Source organism: Ammospiza caudacuta, chromosome 6 (genome assembly GCF_027887145.1).
Source record: "Ammospiza caudacuta isolate bAmmCau1 chromosome 6, bAmmCau1.pri, whole genome shotgun sequence".
In the NCBI taxonomy this organism is placed as follows: Eukaryota; Metazoa; Chordata; class Aves; order Passeriformes; family Passerellidae; genus Ammospiza; species Ammospiza caudacuta.
Window position 1 is genome coordinate 60343706 of NC_080598.1, and position 24613 is coordinate 60368318.

The 24613-nt window shown below is 38.7% G+C and overlaps 1 protein-coding gene across 1 annotated transcript in view; it reads right to left on the bottom strand.

Annotated features, from left to right (window-relative positions):
• Positions 1 to 24613, bottom strand: part of SLC38A6 (solute carrier family 38 member 6) — a 37544-nt gene that overhangs the window by 4770 nt on the left and 8161 nt on the right. Inside the window, exons 6-15 of the mRNA XM_058806850.1 lie at positions 15738 to 15816; positions 11225 to 11307; positions 10696 to 10754; positions 5988 to 6053; positions 5736 to 5789; positions 4138 to 4217; positions 3372 to 3472; positions 1280 to 1404; positions 279 to 423; positions 69 to 163 (exon numbers count right to left, since the gene is read on the bottom strand). Coding sequence (XP_058662833.1) covers positions 69 to 163; positions 279 to 423; positions 1280 to 1404; positions 3372 to 3472; positions 4138 to 4217; positions 5736 to 5789; positions 5988 to 6053; positions 10696 to 10754; positions 11225 to 11307; positions 15738 to 15816 — 887 coding nt within the window. The remainder of the gene's footprint in view (positions 1 to 68; positions 164 to 278; positions 424 to 1279; positions 1405 to 3371; positions 3473 to 4137; positions 4218 to 5735; positions 5790 to 5987; positions 6054 to 10695; positions 10755 to 11224; positions 11308 to 15737; positions 15817 to 24613) is intronic.

Below are 24613 nucleotides of genomic sequence, written 5' to 3' on the forward strand. Positions count from 1 at the left end.
TATTAAAATGCATTTAAAATGAGCCTGTTTAAATGTTATTAGTGCAGATGAGAAAACAGAAAACATACCCCAAGTTTTTGTGGTGATATAAAGTCCTCTCTGTTAAGTTTAAGATAAAATAGTCCAGGATATACAAAAAGCAAACATGTTGATGTGGTTGAACCTTTAATAAACAGAAAGATTTTGTTTAGAGAAGACTGAAGCACATTGCAGAATCATATACTGAATTTCTTGAATTAAAATAAAACCCAAAAAAACCAACCACCACAAGCACTTACCAACTACTCCAAATACATTTTTGATGTCTGGCACATACATTGCAAACAGAACAACAACTACATTCAGTGTTAAGGTGACAAGGATATGGCAAATCCATGACCCAGGAAGATGAGAGAAAAATACCATCAGCACAGCTTTCCTTGCCTGCACAGTAAAAGACAAACATTGTGTGGGTAAATACATACATACATACACACACATATTTTTTGATCTTACCTCAATTTCAGAACTTTAAGAATGACATCATTCCAGATGTAAAAGAACATTTTAAAAATCAAAATGCCAGAAGATCAGTAATAGTTTAATGCTTTGTCTCTCTGTAGTGTAGATTTATTACAGTATTAAAGCAAGATTTATCACATGGTCATTAGTCTGAAGGAATGACTGGTCCCTCCCTTTTTTGGAGGGACAAAAGAAGGCCTGGGGGACAGTCTTTGTCTCTGAAAATGCCTGGTAGCAAATGTCAGCATGTTGTCAACTGATACATAATCTATACAGTGCTTCCATACACAGAGTTTTGCCAGTTCCTAAAAGAATGGATTTTCAATTCTACTACAGTATTGATAAGCTAAACTAGGGTTTATTTTTGTGAAATAGGTCTAGATGTGTTTTTAATTTACAGTCAAATTGAGTTTCAAGTACAAGTGTGTTTGTGTGTGGGTGCGTGCATGTAGAAAGGAAAAACCAAGTCAGCAAAACTCAATTTAAGAGGGGAAAAAAAAATCAAACTAAATAAACTTTAGAAGTTCTGAATTCTCTAAATTAGAAACAATGCTGTGGGCTAGTTTTAATCTGAAATCTGTCTCGAGAGCACAAATTAGCTTAGTGGTTAGTTGTTATTTTGGAGCTTTCATGGAACATATGCAAATATGTGGTCTTTGATCAATCACTTGACAAGTGAATAAGATACACAAGACTAGATGTGACTCAAGAATTGCAGTCTGCAAAACATTAGTGCCCAGTGCTCAGTGCCAGCTGCAGAGCTCCCAGGAATACTCACTGGGAAATGGATCAGAGGCACTGTCAGGAGCACAGCAAACAGAATGGCTGCTCTCACTGTCATGATGATGGTATCATGGGGCAGGTACCTGGAGTAACCCTGCAGCAGCTCAGTGTCCACTTTGTCTGAAAACAAAACAAATTAATTGCTTTGTTAATCAATGGGGAGCTAATTAATTAAGGTGACATTCCAATGGATCCATCTGCTTGAGGGATGCAGATACATTCTGGCATTACTGATACACTAGGAGGCAAAATCTTCAGGGAAATTAAAAATTTCAGGAGGCAATGCCAGGCAGAGTCTCTGCTGAAGCCAAAGATGCCTAAAGAAAAGACACAAATGTAAAGGACACAGCTTCAAAAAAAGGAGGAAATTTAAACAGCAAAAGTCAGAGCACTGAGAGTGGTCTGCTACCCCTGATTTTTTTCTTTTTTAATCTTAACTCTGCTTTTTTGGACTTCAGAATAAACTGAAATTTTCAAAGTCTGGTCACCCTGTGAAGTTTCAAATTCACAGAAAACAGAAGAAACCATCTGAACCACAGAGAGATGAAACATGCTTCATTTCAAAGAGGGAACTGTTCTTTTGTTTCCAATTTAATAGAAAATGTTTTACATTTTCTCAGACTGGTGTTTTAGGAACAGGGAACAGACTTTCTCTGTTTAAAGAAGTAAGTTAATTAAACAAGACAACCAAAAAGTGAAAAGAAGAAGCTTGCAAGGGGAAAAATCCAAACAAACAACAAAAGTCTCTTACAGACATCCACTCTTGATTCCAGCATTTCAGGCTCCTGAGTCTTAGAGTTCCTAAAGGAAATCAAGCCTGCAGAAAACCCAAACCATTCCTAGTGAAACAGACTGAGTGAAGGCAGGATCTGATCCCAAAGAAATCATGGCAGAAAAGGTAACAGGAACTGGGATGGCTTCCAGGACTATTTTCTTCCTCTTTTATTTTTTCCCTTTCTTATTAAGATTTCATCTGGACAGATGATTACCCTGCACTGCCTACTGAACCTCTCTGAGTTGCACTTAAATTTATATTTATTTATATTCTCCAGCAAACCTCATGCAGACAGCCAGCAAACAGCAACAGTGGCCAATAGGCCATCAGGGCCTTCAAAAATCCCCATATAATTTTTCTAAGGTTTCTGGGTATCTAGGGAATATTTTCAGACATGCTTATACTTGGGGGTAAAAGGTACAAAAGTCCCTAAAAATCTGGAATTATTAGATACTGACAGCCAATATTCCTGGTGCTTTATCAGACACCCTCTCATCCCCCACCCATCATAATCAAGAATTATGAAACACTTGAAAGGAGAGGAAATCCTCACCAGAACTTTCATTTACTGCCTTACAGTCTCCTGTAAGAATTTTTATTCACTCCAATCAATGAAGATCAGCATGTGAACATCTCATAATAAGAGTTTTCAGAAGACATCAGAAGGATCCTCATGGATGACTGTGATGCATTTATGTGACAGCATTGGTATGAAACTACAACAGAATCAGCAAGTAGAGGAAATTCAATAAACTAATTGTGTTGCCACTGCTGTATGAAATGGACACTCACCTACTTCTGCCAGGGCTGGGATGGAATTTTAAAAAAAGGGGCCTGAAATCTTTCTGAAGTACAAGAATGCCAGACAGAAGAAGTCATCTATGTTTAAACTATACTGAAAATCTGTACCCAGAAGTATTTAGAAGTCCAAATGTAGAGTAATTAAATTGGTACTGCAGCACACTGTCACCTAAACTCCACAGCAAATGAAAATGTCTGTAGAATTTGTAGGGCCAGTGTTTGATACCCCACCCACACTTCTGATTGATAATTAAAAGGTACAGTTACTTCATCAAATATCAACAACATTTCCAGGAAATGTGCAGTTCTTGGTTCAGTTCATGTATCAAACAAACACATTTCTGGCTCAGGAACCAGAAGCAGTGCTGGAAAACCTAGCTCAAAGCCTTTCCTTTTGAATTTTTAAATTCTGAGGGTTCAAGTGTTCTAATGCCTGACGCATTCCAGGCAGAAGACATTTATCTGTTATCATTAACTTTGGTTCCAAGGAATACCTGAAGAAATCACTTACCATAAAATGTCAGGTACCCAAAGAGAGCAGATATGAAGTAAATTAGGAAACTCAGCCCAATTCCTGTGACAGTGACATTCTGCATTCTCCTTTTGGATGGACTAAAATGGAGGAAGAAAAGGAAATCAGTGTTGTTTTATCAGTATTGGGGATGATTAAACACAGCACAATCCATACAGTACCTTGCATTTCATAAGGAAGTTTTGGTCCAATTTAAGGCCACTGAGGATTTGCTGAGGTCTGTGCTGTCACTGACATTTAGGGGGTTTAAAAGTATTTTTAATCTAGTAATTAAAAGGGCACTTTTCAAGCAGACAATTAACACTGTCCTTATCTTGTATGGAATTTAGACTTACCAGTGTCTCTTTTAAATGAAAATTGGGATTTACCACAATGACAACCTGTTCAGAGCTAGGAACAGAATCTGTGTCAAAAACCATCACTGGATCAGGTATGGCCAAATGCAGATTCAGTTACAGCCTTAAAATATGGCTATTAAAGTACCTTAGCAAATGACCCTTTTTTTTCTCCTGACTGTCCAGAGCAGGATAATATCCTGACACTGATGATGGAACCACATTTGTTACTTTTCATTCCTCTAAGAGAGAAAAAGCCAGGACAGACTAAAACTGTACATTTCCCAAAACCATGAAAGCTCCTTATTCTGCAGCGAATTCTGCACTGACCTAAAAATAAAAAATACTCAGGGAAAGTATTACAAAAAGGTTATAATTCTATTTTAATATTGCATGTGTTCATACATTACCTTTGGAGCTCACAATAGATTGGCAAGACTGAGGTATGGCACAGAAAAGAGAAGGCCATAGTTGGTATTGCATAAGCACTCTGAAAGAGAAAGAAAACATCTTGTAAGTTGTTTGCTGTTACTGCTGGTTGGAAAAATATCTGTATGAACTCAGAATTCAGTTCAAGTGCTGGAAGTCAGTGGAAAAATTTCCAGATGAATGCTTTGAGATAAATCTCCACAAGACAGAAATGGTGTCTCTAATCAGTCCACAAAAATTCAACCTTTTCAAGTCATGTCAGTTCAAGTGCACATAGCTCAGTTTCATCATCAGGAGAAGTCATGCTGCCTATAAACCAAAAACTGGGAGATTTTCTTTTTTCACTATACTGAAGCCAAGTACTTATGTAGAAAGGGCAGGATGTGTCCCAGAGCCAGTGTATCACTGGTGAAATTCTCTAAGAATTTTTCCAAATTCTAATATCCATGGCTGTCAAATTACTGATTCCTTCACCCTGACCTCACTATTTTATTACTCCTTCAGAAAAATTTGGATGAAATATAAAATATAAAAGGAAATATTAACAGGAAATATAACATGCTTGGCATCTCAAGTTTTAAGACAGTTATGTAATTAAAGATGCAACCACACAATTAGTGGTGTATTATTCCAAAAATCTGTAATAAAAGAGATGAATCATCTAGTACAGCTCACTGCAATTGCCAAGTAGAATATGCTGTGCTATAACAAACACTTTTGTGCTGAAATAATCAAGCCCATGCTGGTAAAGATTTGCCACTTTCTATTGATAAAGGTAATTTTAAAAAAGAAGGAGAGATGAGTCCCAAGAGTCTTCAAAGCACTAAAGGCCAGAATCTCACATTAGATGTTTCTGGTCAAAGCACCATTTCTTCTTTGATCTACAGACAACATTTGTCTGATGTTTGCATTGCTCAATGTTTTTTTTTTCCTTTCCTTTCCTTTTTCTTGGGAAGGTAGGGTGGACTTTTGTTTTTTTCAGAGAAATGCAGCCACATCCCTCCTAGATCTCACTACAGAGCTATCCCAGATTTACCTTTTCCCTTCCTCTTCACCCCCTAGAGATCAGGGCTCTACATGACACTTTCCCTCCTGCAAGCCTTGATGGGTGGTTAAATGATTTAAATGCCATGTTAATTAACAAATAGCAGAGCTGGCACCCAATGAGATGCACAAGATTGTAGCAGGCCTGAAGAATCAGCTTCAGGTAAGGAAAAACTAAGGTTAGTTTCAGGAAAGCTGCTCAACCCTGCCAGGAACTAAGAGCACACAGCCAAGCAGCACCAACTTCCAGCTGAGGGCTTGATCTGATTGCATGATGAGGCTGACCACTGCTTCAGCTGTTATACTTTCTTCTTTGGTCATATTTCCAAAATATTTTCATAATGCTAACTTGGACAATCAGCCTTCATACAAAAAGAAGTGAGACTGGATAGCACTTGGCAGCAGGTACAGAAAATATTTCAGCAGCCCATAACGAGTTTTATACAAAGACAGTTTACCCTGGGTAAGGTTTAAACCCCAATTTTTTAAATACCACCACCCCCCTTTAAGTTTGTGTATTGTTAATAGAGATTACCTCTTTTGAAAGATGAAAGAGCTTTGCTTTACAATCCCCAGTAGAATTTGAAACCTGTAAAACATAAATGCAAAAAAAAAAAAAAGGCATAATGAAAGAATAAGCCCAAACCACGGACATGAAACTTTTCAGATTCTGTGATGATTAATAAAAGAAGGAATTTAAACTGCAAGCCATTCTGAAAGTGTTAATGTAAAAAAAGCAATACAGTTTACTAATAAAATTAGAACTTCAAACCAGCATGCACTGTACCTGTAAAGTCTCTATGGCACTACTCAGAGGTAGAGGACAAGGAATCGACCATTTTTTAATCACAACCTGCAGAGACAGCATATTTCATGTATGAATGATATCCTAAAAATCAGTTTTCAATTTAGATACACATAGCAGAAGTATCAGCCTGCTGGAACCCCCAGCAGGGAGCTGCACCCCCAGTAAATCAGCAGCCCTGCCTGGCAGCCAGGCCACCAGGAGGAGACTGGCCAGCAAAGGCTGTCAGTGCCATTCCATGCAGCTGCTCACCCTGCACAGCTGGCAGCCTCATGGCCCAGGCTTCTGGAGGTGGGGCACTATTGTAAATCAAAGGGGAGAGAGAATGATGCATTTGACTTTACCATCAGAAGGCTGTATTACACTATACCATGTACACTGCATTTAAGCTGAATTTGCTCTGCACTTACTCTTGCTTACAACTGCTCACACTGCACTCATCTCATTCTCTCTCTGACACACACACACTCCTTGGCCCTGATAGGCCAAGGGAACAAAACATCCTCCTCACTTTGGGTAAACAATCTCTATATTGCATTCTCTATATTACATTCACTTTGGGTAAACAATCTCTATATTTCATTCTCTATATTTCATTCACTTTGGGTAAACAATCTCTATATTTCATTCACTTTGGGTAAACAATCTCTATATTACATTCTACTTTAACACAAGCACAGCAAGCAAGATAAGAATTGTGTTTTCCTTCTTCTCTGCTTGTCTCACAGCTTCTCTCTGCTCAAAAAGCATGTGAATACTCCAGGGCACTGCAGTGGGCTCTGCCATGAGCTGAAATGCAAGCAGACTCCCCTCCCAGGCAGGACTGCTGCTGTGGTAGAGCCCAGCCTGCACCCGCAGCACACAAGCCCTCAACAGAGATAGAGCAGAGCCCAGGGCTAATCTTGAAAGGCAGAAACATATGGTTTGGACTAGAAAGCAAAGGAAAAACAATAAATGCAATTATTGTCCCAGAATGTCATTGGGCCTTCAGCTACACCCTGCTGGTTTAGGGACTGCCAAGCAACAGGGCTGAAAATCAAAGGGAAATTAAAGTAAGCAATGTTACCTCCTCTTTCAGGAGCCCAGTTTAAAATGATACTTGCATTGCTCTCCTCACCCTAATTAATTTCCTATTGTAGTTGCCTGGCTGCAGAGGTTATAATTCTTTTGAAGCCTGGAGCAAATCATTAAAAACTTAATTAAAGACTCAGATTCATGAGAAGACTAACATGCAAGGGAGCTCTTCTCCTGGCTCAGGGAACTGTGCCCTGCCTGCTGCCAAGTGCTGTTTCCCAGAGGAGTAGATGCTCCCTCTTGTCACCAATGCCAGGAGAGGCAAACAAATATCACCCCTGGCCAAAATGTGGGGAAAGAAAACTGTGGGTACACAAACTGTGGCAGGAACACTTTTTAAACTGCACAGAACAACTCAGCTGAGGTATGGAACTAGGTGGGAGCCTGCTCAACAGCAGCCTGCAAACACCAAACACTAAAGCACAATTTGGGCTGGGTTGTATTTAAAGGCACACAAAGAGGGGAAGGCTTTGCAGGCTCCAAAGTAATCAGCTTTGTAGGAACTCCCCCACTCCAGTCTAAAGCTGGAACAGGCACTGGGAAGGGGCAAGGAGCTGAAGGGCAAGGTTTGGGGAAAGGAAAATGTGCCTGGCAGTGGTGAGGGGAAGACTTCCTGCAAGCTAAAGAGCAAAAATATATATAAATATTGCAGAGGGAGGACCAGACAAGCCAAACCTAAAAGGCTGGAGAGCACTTTGCTAAAATAAATGTAATACAGATTAACAACAGACTGTGGAAATAAAAGAAGACAAAATAAAATGTACTAGGCGCATTTAAAAAAATCTCTATTTATTTTTGCCCACTTGCTTAATTATTTAAATGTATTTAGATTTCCAATTGGAATCCAATGAGTTTCCCCAACAGGAAAGGATTTTTAAGCTGGCAGCACAGCCCAGTTAGCTGAGCAGTCATGCAGGCACTACAACCCTCCTCCAGAACTTTAAGCCCATTTCATATAAACATTCTTTTGAGTATAAAAAATGTTTGGTTTTAAGTGAAAAAAAACTTCAAAATCAAGAGAGGTTCTAGTGGAAAAAGGGTATTTTAAGCCCACACCAGACACATTGCTAAAGAATAAAGTTAGAGGCTCAAAGTGTTCTAACATCCTCAGTGATTTCTTGTACCCTGCAGAGGGAAAACAGGAATCCCTTTATTCCAGCAGCACTGACAGCACTGAGCAAAGCTATCTGTGCATAACATCACTCATTGCATGTGGCAGGTTCCCAATGTGCAACATGCTTTGTGCTGGAACACAAACAAGAGATTCAGACAAACACCATCAGCAATCATTAACACCTTTGCTGAACAAGCTACCAATAATGCTGTCTCCACACACACAAAAAAATACAAGTGTGTCTTTATGCTTCACCAATATACACAGCAAGAGGAGAAGGAATAACAAAAATTTTAACAATCACATTTTTTTTCCCCTGAGGATTCAAGGCAGGGAGGTATTCAACAACTCAGCAACAGAAGTGTTCAGGACCTCACAGAATCTGGCTTTGAATGAATTGTTACACACACTTGTTTTTCTCCTAGATCAGCTCATCTCAGTATCTGCAATATTTTTGCAAGTAAAGCCTAGAACCAATTTTTTTGGCTTTAAAGGAAGAGACACTGAGGCACAGAGAGGACATTTGAGCCCCAGAACAAAGAAGTCTCAGCCCTTTGCTCAGTGCTCTCCCTGACCAGACTGACCAGGATGTCTCTTTTCTGCAGGCTGCAGTAAAATTGTGCCTTGCTGGCAAAAAGCTGAACAGATGGTGTGCACTTGAAAAGGCACAGAATTACTGTATATGCAAAATATAATTCTATCACTTCCATATGACTAACACAGCTCTCTTCTGGAACAAATTAAAACATATCTGCCACACAGAAATTAACAGTGTGCAAACTAAAACACCATTTCAACAGCACATATCACCCACTTCAAAGCAATTAGATATGAAAACTAAACCACATTTAATGCCTTTGACTTTCAGGGCCTGAGCAAGTCACAGGGAATATTCTGTCAAGAGTATTGGTTTTCTGGAAATATCCATAATGGCTTTAAAAATTTTGACCTCAGCTAGATTTACTGTGGCTGCTGCTTTGCCATTTAACAAGAAAGAATAAGCACACAAACTTTAACATTTCATTAAAAATCCAGCAGTCTGTACTCCTCCCTTAGGACTTTGTACCCACTTTTTTCACAGAGAATCACAAACTAAAATCTAGTTTAACTCATCCCAGCTTGGCATGGCTGCACACAATTCTTGCTTACACATTTGCTTTTTCAGGGACTGAAGTTGTTTTCAAATGCATCCACCCATTACAGCAGCTCTCCTCAGAGATCCATCCACATTCCCTTTGAAATCCAGGAGCTGAACTGGTTTTAAAACCCTTGCAACTTGCTTCAGCCAAAGGCCTGTGTCAGCATTATACTCAGTCCTTTTTCTTACCTTTTTTTTTTCTTTTGAAGACAAATTTTAGGAGAGAGGTCAAAAGTTAAGGTAATTTATAAATATTACAAATGAATTTCCATTAACTCTGGAGAGGCTGTGGCTGCTTCTCAATATTCAGCTTAAGAAGAATACTTCCCAAGGTCCTACAAACACTGCAGCTCTCCAGGGATACCCTAGGGAGATGTTTTGACAGCTTTGAAGTTTGGTTTTATCACATGGTTCAGTTCCTAATGGATTGCCTTGGTCTCCTGGATGGCATGTTTGTTCAACTTGCCTTCAACTCTGTTTATCCCTTTGTAAAACAGGTATTAAATGCAAGTCAATGCAAGCCAGAGTGACAGGGCAGAGGGGGAACATTTTTGCCAGGCTCCCAAATAAAACTCAAAAAGATGAAATAGATGACAGAGTGAGAGCTGCTCAGTTGTACCACATATTACACATGTGCATTAACACAATTTTTCCCTTTAAAAAGGAAAAAAAGTGCAACTTAAAGGCACATTTTCTGTCTTAGATCTGCCTAGCAGGTCTCACTTTTGATATTTGGAAACATCTACCTCACAGGGGCCTTGAGAGGGTGAACATCAGGGTCAAAAACCCCCATATGGCTCAGAGAAAAGAACTTTTCCTTTCAGCTGGAGAGGAGAATAAGGTCATTGACATATTAATGAATCTTGTAAACTGCCTTAATGAAGTTCTAGTTTTCTTTGCCTTTTTCTGAACTCTGTCACTCCATTATACATGTAAATTTAATTTATTTTGGAGTATATTAAATTTTCTGCTGTACTAGTTGCAGTAAGTAATAGTTAGAAGTTAAGAAAACAGAATTCCATTCCTCTGTTAGTAGGGAAACAAAAATGTATGTGCCAGCTCCCTTTGCTGCACCATCAGCAAAAAAAAAAAAAAAAAAAAAAAAATTGTTATATTTACCAGCCCAAAATATAATTATTTTAACTCTTTTCACATGCTTGGAAGTTCATACACATTTCCCAGCCTCAGCAAAACAAATGCAGTCTGTCCAAGCAAGCACATACTGAACTTGAAGAGAATTCTAAATTTCACATAAAAAATTAAGGGGGAGGGGAAGACAATTAATTTCCAAACAGGCTTATGAAAACATTCAAACAATAAGGAAAAAAAAAAAAAAGAAACTGTGCAGAGACTTTTTAACTTACCACAAGAGTAAAGTACACCGTAAAGAAAAATGATAAACTACTTGTGTAGCCAAGAAAGCCTGTAAAATAACAGTAAAAATAAAAGAGAATTTATAAGGAAAGTGATCCTAATGTACAGCTAAAGCTTTACATTTTAGGCATGTTTTCTATTACAGTGCTTGGTATCTGGGGCTTAGGACTCAGAATAACAACATTCCAAGTGCCTGTCACAGATCATTTATGTAGTTTTGTAGGGCAGAATTAGAACTGGCTTACCACTAATGGCATGCTGTAAGTAAATGCAGCTCTTTAATGTTCTGCTGTAAAGATTTTATTTTAGTATTGCAGACAAAATACTACTGCAACCCAAGTAATAGGTTAACTAGGCAGGGCTGGAAGGCAGAACACACTACAACAACTGAAGTAATCACCACCACCAGCAGCCCCCTACCAGTTTAAATAAATAAATAAGCCATTAAGGTTTTAAAGTCTTCAACTGTAATTGCTACTAAAGTAGAATAATATTCTCTTCTCTCCTTTAATTACTCACCAATTTTAGGAAGAAGGGCAAGAGGAAAAACAATGCAGACTGAAGTGAGCAGCAGCAGCAGCCTCCCATCGAGGTACCAAGACCTGGTGGAAAATTGATTTAGGTTTGATACAAAGCTCAGGAGTCCTAAAAATATATTAAACTTAGAACTGTGCTCTTGGACAAAGCAACCATTAGGACAAGAAAAATAATTTCCTGTCTCACATGCTATTTACATGGATTTGTACTCCTAGTTTACTCCTAGTTTCTACACTGATATAAAACAGAGCTCCCAGATAATCTTCATTCTGCAAGCAATGTTCCACAGGCAAGTGTCTGCATGGATCAGGGCTCTGATGTGTGCCAATTCATAATTCTCATCAGCACAAAATGCAAATCCCTGCCTTGATTCACAGCAATGGTCAGAGGGAAGGGCATTTCATACTCTAGAGATTTCCAGCAGAAGTATTTACACAGCACAGTGTGTGTCTAAAACTGGGTTACAATGAGCTGCACATTTACACACCTGAAGAAACAGCAACATCAATTCCCACTCACTGCTGAGCTGCCCTTCCTTGCATACATCCATGAAAAATGTAAAGGACAGAAGGGATAAAAATTATGCTGATGAAATTTGGTAGAATGTTTATACATAAAACCACACAAAAAAGCATTGTAGAGGCACATTAAGTCCTCACACATTTAAAATCTATTTAAAGCACCAAAATCCCATCTCTGAAGTGAGGAAAGCACAGATGGATAAGTTGTTAAGAAACAGAAACATTCTGAGGGTGCCTGCCCTGACTTGGCAATAACCATATCCTGTACTGATAAACATCTTGCACATCAGCCTCCAACTTTACCACCTATAAACACCTTGACTTTTGACCTTCCAGTTTATTTAGTCCAGGATATGGTTAGCACCTAATAAACAGGCAGCACCTCAAATTATCATGAGGGAAATACCATAACACCTGTGTTAAAGAAGAATTATCATACAGGTATTTTAACTACTGCTGTACATCACGGACAGCCACTTGAGTCACTTGTTTGGAAAGAAGATGTAATGTAAACAGAGAAATTTCAAGTTTGAGGGCATGTTCACTGTATCAAACCCAAAGCAACCATTACCTGACAATGTCTGTATTAAAAATGAGTCAAAACACAATTCTTCAAAAAGTGTATTATTAGCTCTGTCTGCTACTGCTACAGTGAAGAAACAACTTTGCCAAAATCAGCTTCTTGCTGTAGCATTTATTCTTCATTCTTATTCTTATTCTTATTATTTATCATTCATATATTTTTAAACATTTTCTTTCTTTCTTTCTTTCCAGTCTGGTGATGTTCAGATTAGGAGGAACAGCACCATGGCAGAGAACATAAGGATCATGCACTATGTGGAGATGTGGCACCTCAGTTTAAATCTCCTGAATGCAAACCCACAGCTGCCACTGAGGTTCACAAGCTCAGCAGAACAGACAGAAAATTATTTTGATTACTTTATGGTAAATGAAGAACTATTTGTTTAGGGGGGGACAGAGAGGAAAATAGCAGTGAGGAAATGAAGGAGAAAAAGCAATTTTCTATATGGCTTCATTCTGGAATACCAATTTTTATTCTTAAAAAGACATCAAAAAAGTCCATAGTGAGCTGCTTATTGGAAAATGTGTCCATTTTCTCCTCAAAGTACTGATGTCAAAATACTGTTATTTTCCAAAGGCAGAATAAATGTTTTGATAGTGCCTTTAAAATCAATTTAATCTGTAAATTTAATCCTACATGATAAAAGCATTCAAAATATGAAATACAGAATATAAATCCTTGACTGTGCTGAAAAAGCTTTGGCATGCAGATGTTTCTCCTCCCTCCCCCTTATTTTAACTAAAAGCAGACATTTATAAATCGCTTTAATTTCATTCCTGAATTCAACAGAACAAGATATTCATATGCTCTAAATTAGGATCTTACTCTCAGTTCATATCAATTATACAACACACAAGCAAGACAACTTAATTGCATCAATCACATCCTCTGACAGGGTCATTAAATGTTAACAGAGGGCTCACAAATTACAACTTTTTAACACAATCCTCATTTGAAACTATGTTCATGTCATCAAAACTATGTGGAATTCTTGTTATGCAGACAGAAACATCTCCACTCATATTAGTAAGTGCTCATACTGTATAGTTTTGTTTTTTAAAAAGACATGAGGATGTGTTAGACTGGCTCTGAGCCTTTCAAACACATGCACACCTGCTAACCTCTACCTATAAAAATAATTTAATGCACAGACCATTCTGTAAATGGCTTTCCCAAATGCACAGCTCAGGAGGGTTTATGCATATAAAGTACTTTCACAGATAGTTTAACTGACATTTCTGATACATCCCAACTCCAGTTGAGATAAATTCTGCACCAAATGCAAGCGTATCAAATGCTATAATGACTTAACAAACACAGAACAGTTGTGCAATCCCATCTGGAAACAAGTGCTCCAGGTAAAAAAGTGAATCAAACTATTCAATATTTATGCCCTCTGAATAAACAAGTTGCTTCTCAGGCTTGGTATTTGATAACCTATTTTTGTTGAACAATTTCCTACCATTTAAAAGGTCAGCTAGTAAAAATGCACACTTAACATCTGCAAAAAAAATACACAGAAACAAAAGATTATGATCTAGCATGGCCATTTATATGGCAAAAGAAATTAAATATTGATGTGGACACAGATATGTGCATGTTCCTGGAATACTGCTTGAGAAATGCACTGAAACAGTTTGCTTGGACAAAGACTAGAGGAGGGAAATTGTGTTAAATAAACATTAATTGGTGCAAGAACTCCAATTTACAGAGGCAGAAACTGGATGAGACCAGGCTGCCAATCACCTAAGCATGGAGCTGTGGTTGGGATTCCTATGAACAATTTCAGCTCTTTCAGAGTGCAAAGCTGAGCTTCACTCCCATCTCCAACTGCAGCTTCAGCTAAGGAAGAATCAGGGCTGCTGGCAGAGCTGGCAGATGACTGAGGATTAAAACAGGTAATTGTAATTTGTAATGAACAGTTCAACACTGTAACCTGGGTGCTCACATCCAGGAGATCTGAGGTAGAACCTGGGAGCACTATCCCACAGGCACCTTAATGAAGTTTTCACAGTGCCTTTTTCAGACAGAACAACCCTTGGAGCAGCACAGGGTTGAACCTCCACATTCTACCTACCAGGAGTTTTCTTAAGCTGTTTCAAAATGTATCTTTGCTGGAAGAAAATTCACTTTGCAATAACAGAGCTGACACAAAATTAAAAACAGCAGTAAGAGATGTTAGATCCTAAATTTGGGGTTAGACAGATTGGAATACAGGCAGCAGATCCAGCAGCAGCTCAACACCACTGTGTATGGAGAGTGAGGTTGAAGTATGAGCTTGAAGGAGGTTACAGCACCCAAATGAAAAGCTGATAACTACCTCAGCTGGAAGAGATACATTAGCAGACTAAAAATAACATATATGCAGATATAAAATGTAATATACACATATATACACATATAAAATGTAATAGTTTAGAGAACTGACAAAAAACTTTACTAAAACTGTGAGGGCCTGGGGGACAGAAAGATAGAAAGCAAGATTACAGCCACAATTAATTTTTCAAACTCATTATAAAATCCAGAAGTTGCAAGTGATAAAATAGAAAATCAACTAAAGTACCTTTTAACAAACTGATTTCCCACTTAAAATTCACCCACAACATTCAGGAATAATACAAGCATCACACAGCCTTGGGACAATTTCAGCACATTTCAATCCAGAGCAAGTTCTGAGCTCAAAACATCTGAAAATAGCAGTTTGGAAAAACAGCTGTAAGGCACTCCAAGATACACTGTAAGGAATGACAGGAGCATGGAACAACTCAAACAAGATATTTCAGTGCTGAAGCTGCAGGGTTTGCCTTCGATTTCTTGTGACAGTTCCAATGGAAATGTGAGGGACACACTCCTTACAAACAGCTTTACAGCTCAACTGCAAAAAATAACTTCTTTACTGGGAGCCAAGTTTAGGAATTATAAACCAAGTCTGGAAATCTGGCATTTTTCCCAAGCCAAGTCCAATTACTAGAGCGAGACAACAAAATATTTCCATGTAAATGCCTGCCATTTTTTGTACTGTGATTTTGAATTATGTGAGGTGATAACATAACAGCATGGAAATGCTGCTTCTCCTCTCCCTCCCAGCACCTTCCTGCTTCTCCTTTTACAATATTACAGGAAGGAGATTCCTGTAGATGGAGTTTTGCCACTGACTTTAAGGTCGTAGGATAGGAAATCACCATGAGGAAAGAATCACGCTCTGTGTGTGTGTGTGTGCTGCAGATAACCTGCACTTGCCAAATACATTTCATATTCCAACAACTCATGTAAATGACTATTTAAATTCAAGTGTGAGAGCAGAGAAGTGTCAGCAACCATCACTTTCAGCAGTGCTGGACCCCTTTTTTCTTCAAGACAAACAGAGAATGCACAAAGCATTTTTCCTTACCCGCTCTCGGCTCCGCTCAAAAGCCCAGCAACAGCCCCAGGAAGTTCAGACTTGACAATTAACAGATAAGATGACATGGCTGCAAACAGAAGCAGGACAGATTTAGCAGAGGAACAGCAGCATCTCAGCCAGCAGGGCTGGACCAGCAGGGCTGTGCCTGGAACATCTCAGCTCCGTGTGAGACACCGCGGCACCAGAACCAGAATTTATTTTCTCATATACTTCCTTTAAAAATAGCTGCAAGTACTGCACTGATGTCAGCTAATGCCTCCAAAGAGACTCTTACAGTGTGAGTCTTGAAACAAGGAAAACATAACCTAAAGGACTAAAAGGCAAAATAATGTAATATATAGTCTTGCCTTTTTACCTGGGAATACAGACCTACAGGCTAGAGACAGACTGTAAGGCTGCAGCATCCTCCCTCCTCTTCATGAGACATTATTCATGATGAGAGTAAATAATATTTGTTTCTCTCAATACAACATAGTTCTTTTAAAGACTGAGTTTTCATAGTTGCTCAATTGCTGTTGTACTAAATAAATACAAGACAGAAATTCAAACACAAGTATAGGACTCAAAAGGGATTTTTTATATACTGCAAGGTTTGGTCCTTAGAGCTAAGAGGATTATCAGTGACAGATCCCTGCTTCTCATGACAAATCCATCACCAACAAAATCCCAACAATAATATCAAGTGCAGAACTGTAGAGGAACTGTGAAGCAGAAGAGAAATTATTAGCTACTCTTACAGGATTATTGACTTGAAATTAAGTGTTTCTAATTCCATTCAGCAGAAAGCAATCCAAAAGCTCCTTCACAGTGCCACTTTTCTCCTTCACTAAATACTGTGATCAAAGGAATGAATGAGAGGTTTTTAAATCCCAATTTATACTAGTCTGATTCCTTCACATATTCTTCATGTTGCTCTTTTAGGTAACCAGCAGAGAACTACTCAAAAAATCAAGCTTTACAAACAGCTTCAACAAGCATCAAAGCCTAAGTGAAACTAATTTCCATCCTGCAGCAGCAAGTCATTTTAGTAATAGTAAATAGTAATTTTAGTAAATAGTATATAGTAATTTTAGTGTTACATTGAATCCCTGACAAAAACTCATCTGTTGTACTCAAATTTTACTGTTCTGTATTTAGTAACTCCTTAGAATTTTACCAAGGTGTATTTATTCATGCTTTAAAATTAAAACATTACATTTTGAAAAGGCAAACCTTCATAAGCTGATATTTGAATAAGTTTGTGTGGGATTTTTTACTTAAGGAATTTTTTTAATCTTAAAAGAAAAGATGTCAGGACTCAGATACTGCTGTATTACAGCAGTTAAATTTTGAAGAAAGGGTAAGGTGGTCCCAATGAAGAAAGAGAATTCTATTAACACAAAGTGACATCTACCTACCACAAGGTTAAATTAAAACCATTTGGTAAGTCACTAAATAATAATATTCACTTCTTCATAATTAAAAGCTCTGTTTTTTCCCAATGTTTATGTATATTTAGTGACACGTAGCTGTTGACTGTGTGTGCTGATGTATTTATCTGCTGTCCTGATTTACTCTCCTACAAAAGAGTGTATTTTCAACCAGAGAAAATTACAGCATCCAGATTTCTAATCACTAGAATCTGTAAGTAAATTAACCCAATTTTTCATGCTAAGTTGCAGGCAGCTGCATATTTTATTCTAATTTTAAAAAAAAAATTAAGTGGGGAAGGAGGGAAAGGAAAATTCCTCTAAATTGCAATTCAACCTTATTTACCCATTAGCATTCTCTCCTGTATGATACAACAGTTTATACACAAGCAAGTCAGAATTTTCATATATTTATGTCCTTCAGAAAGATTTCAAAACTAGTTCTTTTGCAGTCTCCACTGCAGAAACCTTCAAATTAATTTCCAGATCAGATTTCCTCCAATATGCAATCTGTCACTCTGCCCTTGCATTCCTATTAGCCTCTGGCTAATCACTGGATCACTTACCCTTTGTTGCTCACTCTTTGTTTTTGAGAGGACTCCTATTTCACTGAATTTCCTGCACCAAGAAAATTGTGCAGGCTGAACGTTTGTGTGCATCTTTCTTCCTTTCTCTGGGCATATGGGAAACAATCTCACATAGTAGGATTTTTTATATTCTCTTGTTTGTACTAACTGAATATTAAAAAATATATTAAATATCTATTGAATATTAAAATATATATGAAATAATTATATTTATATCCTGATGTTGGAATCTTAGGTAAAAAAATTATTTCATTTAAATATTGGTTTTTGTTTAAACAAGACCTGAATCTTGTACATCACTCTGAGGAGGATGCCCATACTTAAAACAGTTTAAAAAGCCAAATTCTGCTTTTAGTTCATTTGCAAACACAGTGTTAATTCTACTCAGAAGAAAAACTCTTTATAGCTTTCCCTGGCACGAAGACACAAACCACTGTGTAACTCTGCAACACATTACAGAGTGAGCAAAGAGCATGGTTGGTTTGTTTGTTTTTTTAAAGATGAAACTAAAACAAGGAAAGCTAAAACAATGTGACAGTCTTTTTCTACTCGAGGAACTGAGAGCATAGAATGAGACAGACAAAAAGTCAGGTTTCCTTTGCCCCAAATAACAATCTGAACCTCACTTCCCTGACTCGGGTTGTGTTGTACAAATGAAACCTCAGCTCCCCTTGGCAGCCTTGATGTGCCAGGGAAGGAAGAGATCACACAGCCACAGGCTGAGCTGTGACACAAGAGAACACAACAAGAAGCACAAGATCCTTGTGCTCTGATTTACCCTGAAATGCTGCCATGAGACACCCACCCAGCAATGAGGGACACAGGTTTCCTGCAGAACAAACCCTCTGCAATGGCCTGGTCTGAGGCTGCAGCAAGAGGGGGATGCCACAAGGGCTGAACCAGAACTAAGTGAGCAACCTTCACATGGTCACTTCCTAATTTTCAGGCTCTGAATTTGCATGTATTATGTTAGTTTGAGGTAATTTTCAGTATGCACCTAGAGATACTTATTGGAGAACAGTTCTGAACTCCCCAACAGGCCTTGACACACCAGAACTCAGCAGAAATCATAATTATGTTATTAGTTTATTATTCTGTACACTTACACTGTGTTGAAAGCAGTAAGAAATATTACTCTTAAAATACCTATCACTCTGCCATGATCTCAAAACTTGCTATTAGCTGACAGAAAAACAAAATGTTTATTAAAATATAAAGCAGAGTAGTTGCTTTACACTTGCATTACTGCAGCCTGCAGTGCCAGCATGAGCTGTGACTCTATAAATACACACAGCATGCACACATTATTCAGAATGTCTGTGCTGTGCTACCAATATTGCTTAACACTGACCATATGCACCCCTATCTGAAAAAATAGTTGCTGGAGAAAAGGTTGTTTTTTAAATAGTCCTCAAAATACCTCTTCTGAGGTAGCCCAAAGTTAAAATATGTGGGTGGTTGTTTGGTTAAAAGAAAAAAGTGTAACTTTTGCTGATTATCCTACCCAAAAAGAGACCAAGTGCCAAAGTCCATAGCAAGGATGTCACAGAATGTACAATAAACTTATAGGTAAACATAGAATTTATGGTGATAAATCCCTTTAAATAATTTCATTGAAGGGAGTGACTCTTCTGGTCAGCTTCTCCTCATCTGCCACTGTAGGTGATGGTATCAGAGCCCTGTAAATGTCTTGCATTTTTAAGCACTGTGCAAAGATGGAAACAAGCTCCCCTCCAAACTTCCCCCAGGAGAAAAGAGGGAGTTACTGGTTTTAATATGTCCTCTTAGTGGAAGCTTTAAAAAACAATGTCAGGATAATTTCTTTGGTTTTAAATACAGATGTAGAATGGAGTGTGTAACAGAAGATGTAATCCTTGTTCATATAGAGAAATTCCAAAAATTCAACCAAGTTGTCAATTTCTTTGCTTGTCCTTCTATTATGGAGACTCATCCTGATGAATTTCTGTTCCCCTGCTTCCTTTTCCTTCTATCTTTAGCTTTTGCCTGAATTAGTATGGAACTTATCTGTGGCAAGCTTAAAAAACAAACAAAAAATCATTTTTACTGTACATGGAACACACAGGCAGCAGATTTATTTTGGTAAAACTTCCTTAGTTATAAGTGTACATTTAGGCTAAAAGAACGGAAAAGTTTCCTACATAGCTCATCACATATTCCATTCCATTCAGCTGCAGGCTGATATTTCTGTAATTTTTTTTTTATTATTTAAAGCAATCAGTATTTTTCACAATATCAAACCTTCCATTCACTGCAATAGGAAAACACAGGAGCACGGGTCATCAATTGTTAAATTAGTACAGGAGCTGACAAACCTGCCCTTAATTAAGGCAGCTCTGCACTGGAAATCCTCACTTTGAATCAGTCAGGATAATTAGGCTTTTAGGTCAAAAGTAAAGCGTGCTGTGAAAACAAACATTTGAGTTTGTTTGAAAACAGAATTAGATTTCCCATACTTAAAGGAAGCTCAGTAATTTCTTAAGGTATTAAGGATGCAGGTCTCAGCATGAAAAAAAGCTGTATTTTATTTTATTTTATTTTATTCCTCCATGATTTGCACCGTTCATTCATTTTCAAAGTTTCTGGAGTATTGTTCTCACTGATTACACAAAGGTTGTTCCCATCTGCCCCCTCAGTCTGAAAAAATATTTGCTTTATTTAAATTTGAAAGAAATTTTGCAAACACGTTTAGAAGCAAACGGCAGAATGGGGGGAGAAAAAAAGAAAATTATTTGCAATTAAAAAATGTCCACTTAGCTTGATAAAGAGAGGGGTTTTTTAGTCTCTGCACAGCACCACTAAGCAGGCACTCACAGAAAGCATATGTATATATATGTATATATATATATATGGAGGGGGTGCTAAATGAAATATTTCACTGTTTACCTCCGGAAAACCAAGGGGAGGGGATGTGGAAGCCGGCAGGAGAAGCTGGAGGCTCCCGAGGCGCCGGGCTGCCGGCAGCTCTCCCGGGAAGGCAGCCCGGGCCAGCAGAGGGTGGTGCTGCCTCTGAAATTCCTGCTTTGCACAGCGGCTGCGCCTCTCCACTGATTCCGGGAAGCTTGAAAAATACCAAGCACGCGATTGTAGATACTTATTTAGGGTGTCTTACACCCACAGCAGGGTCGCTGTGTGCTGTCTGTCACCTTGGCTGTATGAACAGGCCATAAAATCTACAGAGCAGCAACACCCATTGGAACGAATCTTGTGACTCACAGCAGCATTCAGGCAGTGCTGGGGATAAAAATCTCTCCAGGGACACAGAATTTGAGTTTTTTTCCTCATCACTGATTCTCACAAAGAAGATAAGTGCATACCTTTGAGGACACGTGAAAACAAAAAATCAAAAAGCACCGGTTATAGAAATTACATTGAATTAAACTGTATTTATGTAAGAAAACAAATAATTCTTTGTAAAAGTAACAGAGCTGTCTGGAAAGTTTAGTTCCAAAGAATGACTGCAATGGCACAAGCCAAGGCAGGTTATCTGAAGAAATTTAAAAAAATACATATTGCAAAAATCCTCATAGAGACCACCTAAGCTACATGGTGGTACTGCAGGTTGTACTGCAGCTCTTCATCTCACTGTTAATAAATTTGAAATTATTAAACTCCCATTCTCAGCAGTCTGGAGTGATGTCTGTGTGATCACAGCCACCAGCCATATCTCAGCAGCAGTGACCTTCAGCTGATGGCAGCCCCAGCCTGGGAAGCACGCTGCAAAACTCCACATGCTTCCTGCTAAGCTCAGAGCTGGCATTTGTTAGTGCTGGCAATGGGCTGAGAGCTGCTCTTGTGCAATACTTTATTGTGTTTGTCTCCATTTTTCCACCAGCCTTGCTAAAATCAGCCCTTCTCTAACTTTATTACACATGCTTTAGGAGGCCTAAAGATTTCTCTTGGGTACATGGCTGTGGACTGTCCTCCTTTTCAGCCCCATCCACAGAAAGGACAATTCTAGAAGGAGAAATTGTTGTTCTCCTTCCTCCCCTGCACCTGGCAATCTCCCAAACTTCCTTGGTGGGGAGAGGGAAGGGCTGTGTCATTGCCAGCCACAGCCCTGGCCCACTGTGCCTCATCCATCACTTCCTAGAAGCACAACCCCACTGAACAATAGCAGGGAATGCATCCAGCTCCAGCTGCTCCTGCAGCAGCAGAGCCATGGAACTCAGCATTTCCAGCAGCCTCCCTCTTCCCTGTGTGCCTGCAATTCCTCAAGGGCTCTGTCCCTTCTCTGAGGGCACCTGACACCATCTGGGAGCCTTCAAGATCCTCCTCAGAGCAGGTGAGGAATGGCCACGGGGAAGATCACTGCAGAGGAGATGTGTGTGACAGGAAAGGGTTGGGAGGAGTGGATGAACAAACCTGAGCAGCCTGGGAAGTGCAGTTTGACATTTCCCTTTTCCATGTGCTCTTTGCACCCCACACCAAGCAGCCCTGTCAGGAACAAGGCAGTTCATGGGATTGATTACATTAAAGGATCATCTCTCAAAAAACTGAGAAATGGAATGTAAAAATCAGTAGCACTGTCCATCCCATTCAACCTTTTGTTTTCCCTCATTAACAAATACCTATTTACAAGAACATACTCATTATAAGGAAAGCAAGGCAAATGTTCTCCAGGTTTAGTCACTCTAAGCTCATATTTTATACTCTTTTGAGTTAGGGTATTAAAATTATTCTAATTTCCATTTGGATATTGAACAGTCAACTCAGTATCCTGGTGCATCCTTAGTTAATCTTGGTACTTTCATAGATTTGATTTGTGTTACATGGATTCATTAAATGCCTTCCAAGGGACAATTAAAAATCTGCAGGAAAAGTTGCATGTTAGAGATGCATGTTAAAATTCCAAACAAAAAAATGTACTTGAAAATCTGAACCTTAATTTGACCAATCATGCTTTCCTGCAGCTGTACAAAAATGGGGTTTTTTTCCCTTGGGTATCCTGGTAATAGAAAAAATCAATTCCCCTATCGACATAACTCCCTGAGTGTATGCAATTAGAATGTCAAATTCAAATTTGCACATTAAGCTTTCTTTTAAAAACACACAAAGATGACAAACTGGAAAGCATAACTATTAAAATTATTACTAAAGTGCTTTCTCCACCACAAATTAATATAAATCACTTCTGCACTCCGGCTATTTTTAGAAGGGATCAGAGCAAACTTTAAAAAAAAGCCCAGACAAGATGCAGATAGTGACAATAACCCTGGTGTTGTTGCTTAATCACAAGCCATCTTTCATTATCTCATGCTCTCTAATCACTTCTGAAATGAGATACCGTGTGATGCAATGCACCCAGGGCTGATGGTGGCAGAGGTAACACAAAACAATTTTATTTTTAGCCTTCCTCTGAAATGAAAGATGTTGACAGAGTCTGGATGTCTGCCCAACAGGGCTCCTGGTTCCTTCAGCCAGACAGACAAACAGCAAGAGGGGAGCACAGCAAACAAGCAGGACAGGCAGAGCCCAGGTTTTACATTTAATGCCAGCATGGATCCCAGTCAGGACAAACTACACTCCACAGTTCTGCCCTGTAAAATCTGCAGAAGGACCAGAAAGATAACAAAAATTGTTTTCTTTCCATGCAGTTCTTTAGGAGTCAAAGCTGTGTGAGAAGTGAACTGTTCATATCTGATTTTTTTAGCAGCCTGTCAGCCTGCAGCACAGTCACCTTCATGGGGGACTGGGACTGCAGCATCCAGCATGCACTGGTTTGGGGCTCCAGAGTTACTGAGCTGAATTTTATTAAAATGGCACAGAGGAAGTTATGTAGTGATCAGGAAGAAATGAGAGTTGTATTTCCTTTGACAACAGTCTTGTTCATGATGCCACAATCTCCAGGACCTGCTCTGTGTATCCCTCCTTCTCTTATACTGTTTATTCAGAGGTGCCCTCAAACAGGAAAGGAAATGAAAAGATTTGTTCATTGCTACAGAACATCCTCTAAAAGCTGTATGAATAAATAGTCCTTAATCTTGGAATTGCTATGGTCACTCCTGCCTAAAATTAATGCTTGGAGTTTTATAGCCATTTCATTATACTGGAACTTTAGGTATAAGAAAATATTCCAAGTTTATAATGAAAACACAGTTACCTTCTCTAGTTCTAGGTGCTTATACAGTGACAAAAACCAGCAATCATTGAATTATCTGGACTTGACAGTAATCTTAAAGGAAAGAAGAGCACTGGAATGCTGTTTCCTTCTGTTGATGTATGTGAACATGGGTATGCCATGGTTCATGGTAGGGAACAGAGGAGGGAGCTTTCAGATAATTCCCTCATTTAAAAGAAAGCATCCAAAACATTTACAACAAAAGAAAAAATAAAACTGTTCTATTAGACTTCAAACTGTTCTACTTTCAGAGAAATAATTTCTAAATATTTAGTGACTGTCAAGTATGTGAGCATACCTGAGGAAGAGTCCAAGTACAAAACCAGGGAGTGTTTGTTTTACTATGCCATGTACCAAGAAAGACAAAATAACCAACAGTGGAAGGGGACAGCCCACATGAGTTAGGAAGATAAACTCCCCCCAAAAAACAAGTTATTGAGCTAAAAAAAGAAAGCTGCCATTAATACAAAACATATGAAACATCATAGCTAAGTAAACATTCACTTGCTGCACAAATCACTGAAATGCACAAGCAGGTTCCAACAGCAAAACCCAAACCACATGATGTGACAAAATGCAGCTCCAGATCCAAATGTGCAGAAGGGCAGAGAGGAGATGCTGCAGCCTGAGCTCCTCTCAAGGAGCAGTGCAGCTCTCAGGGATGTGCTCCACACCCTGGGGTGCAGCAACAGGCAGAGAATCCAAACCCCAAAATTCCCTATCTATCCC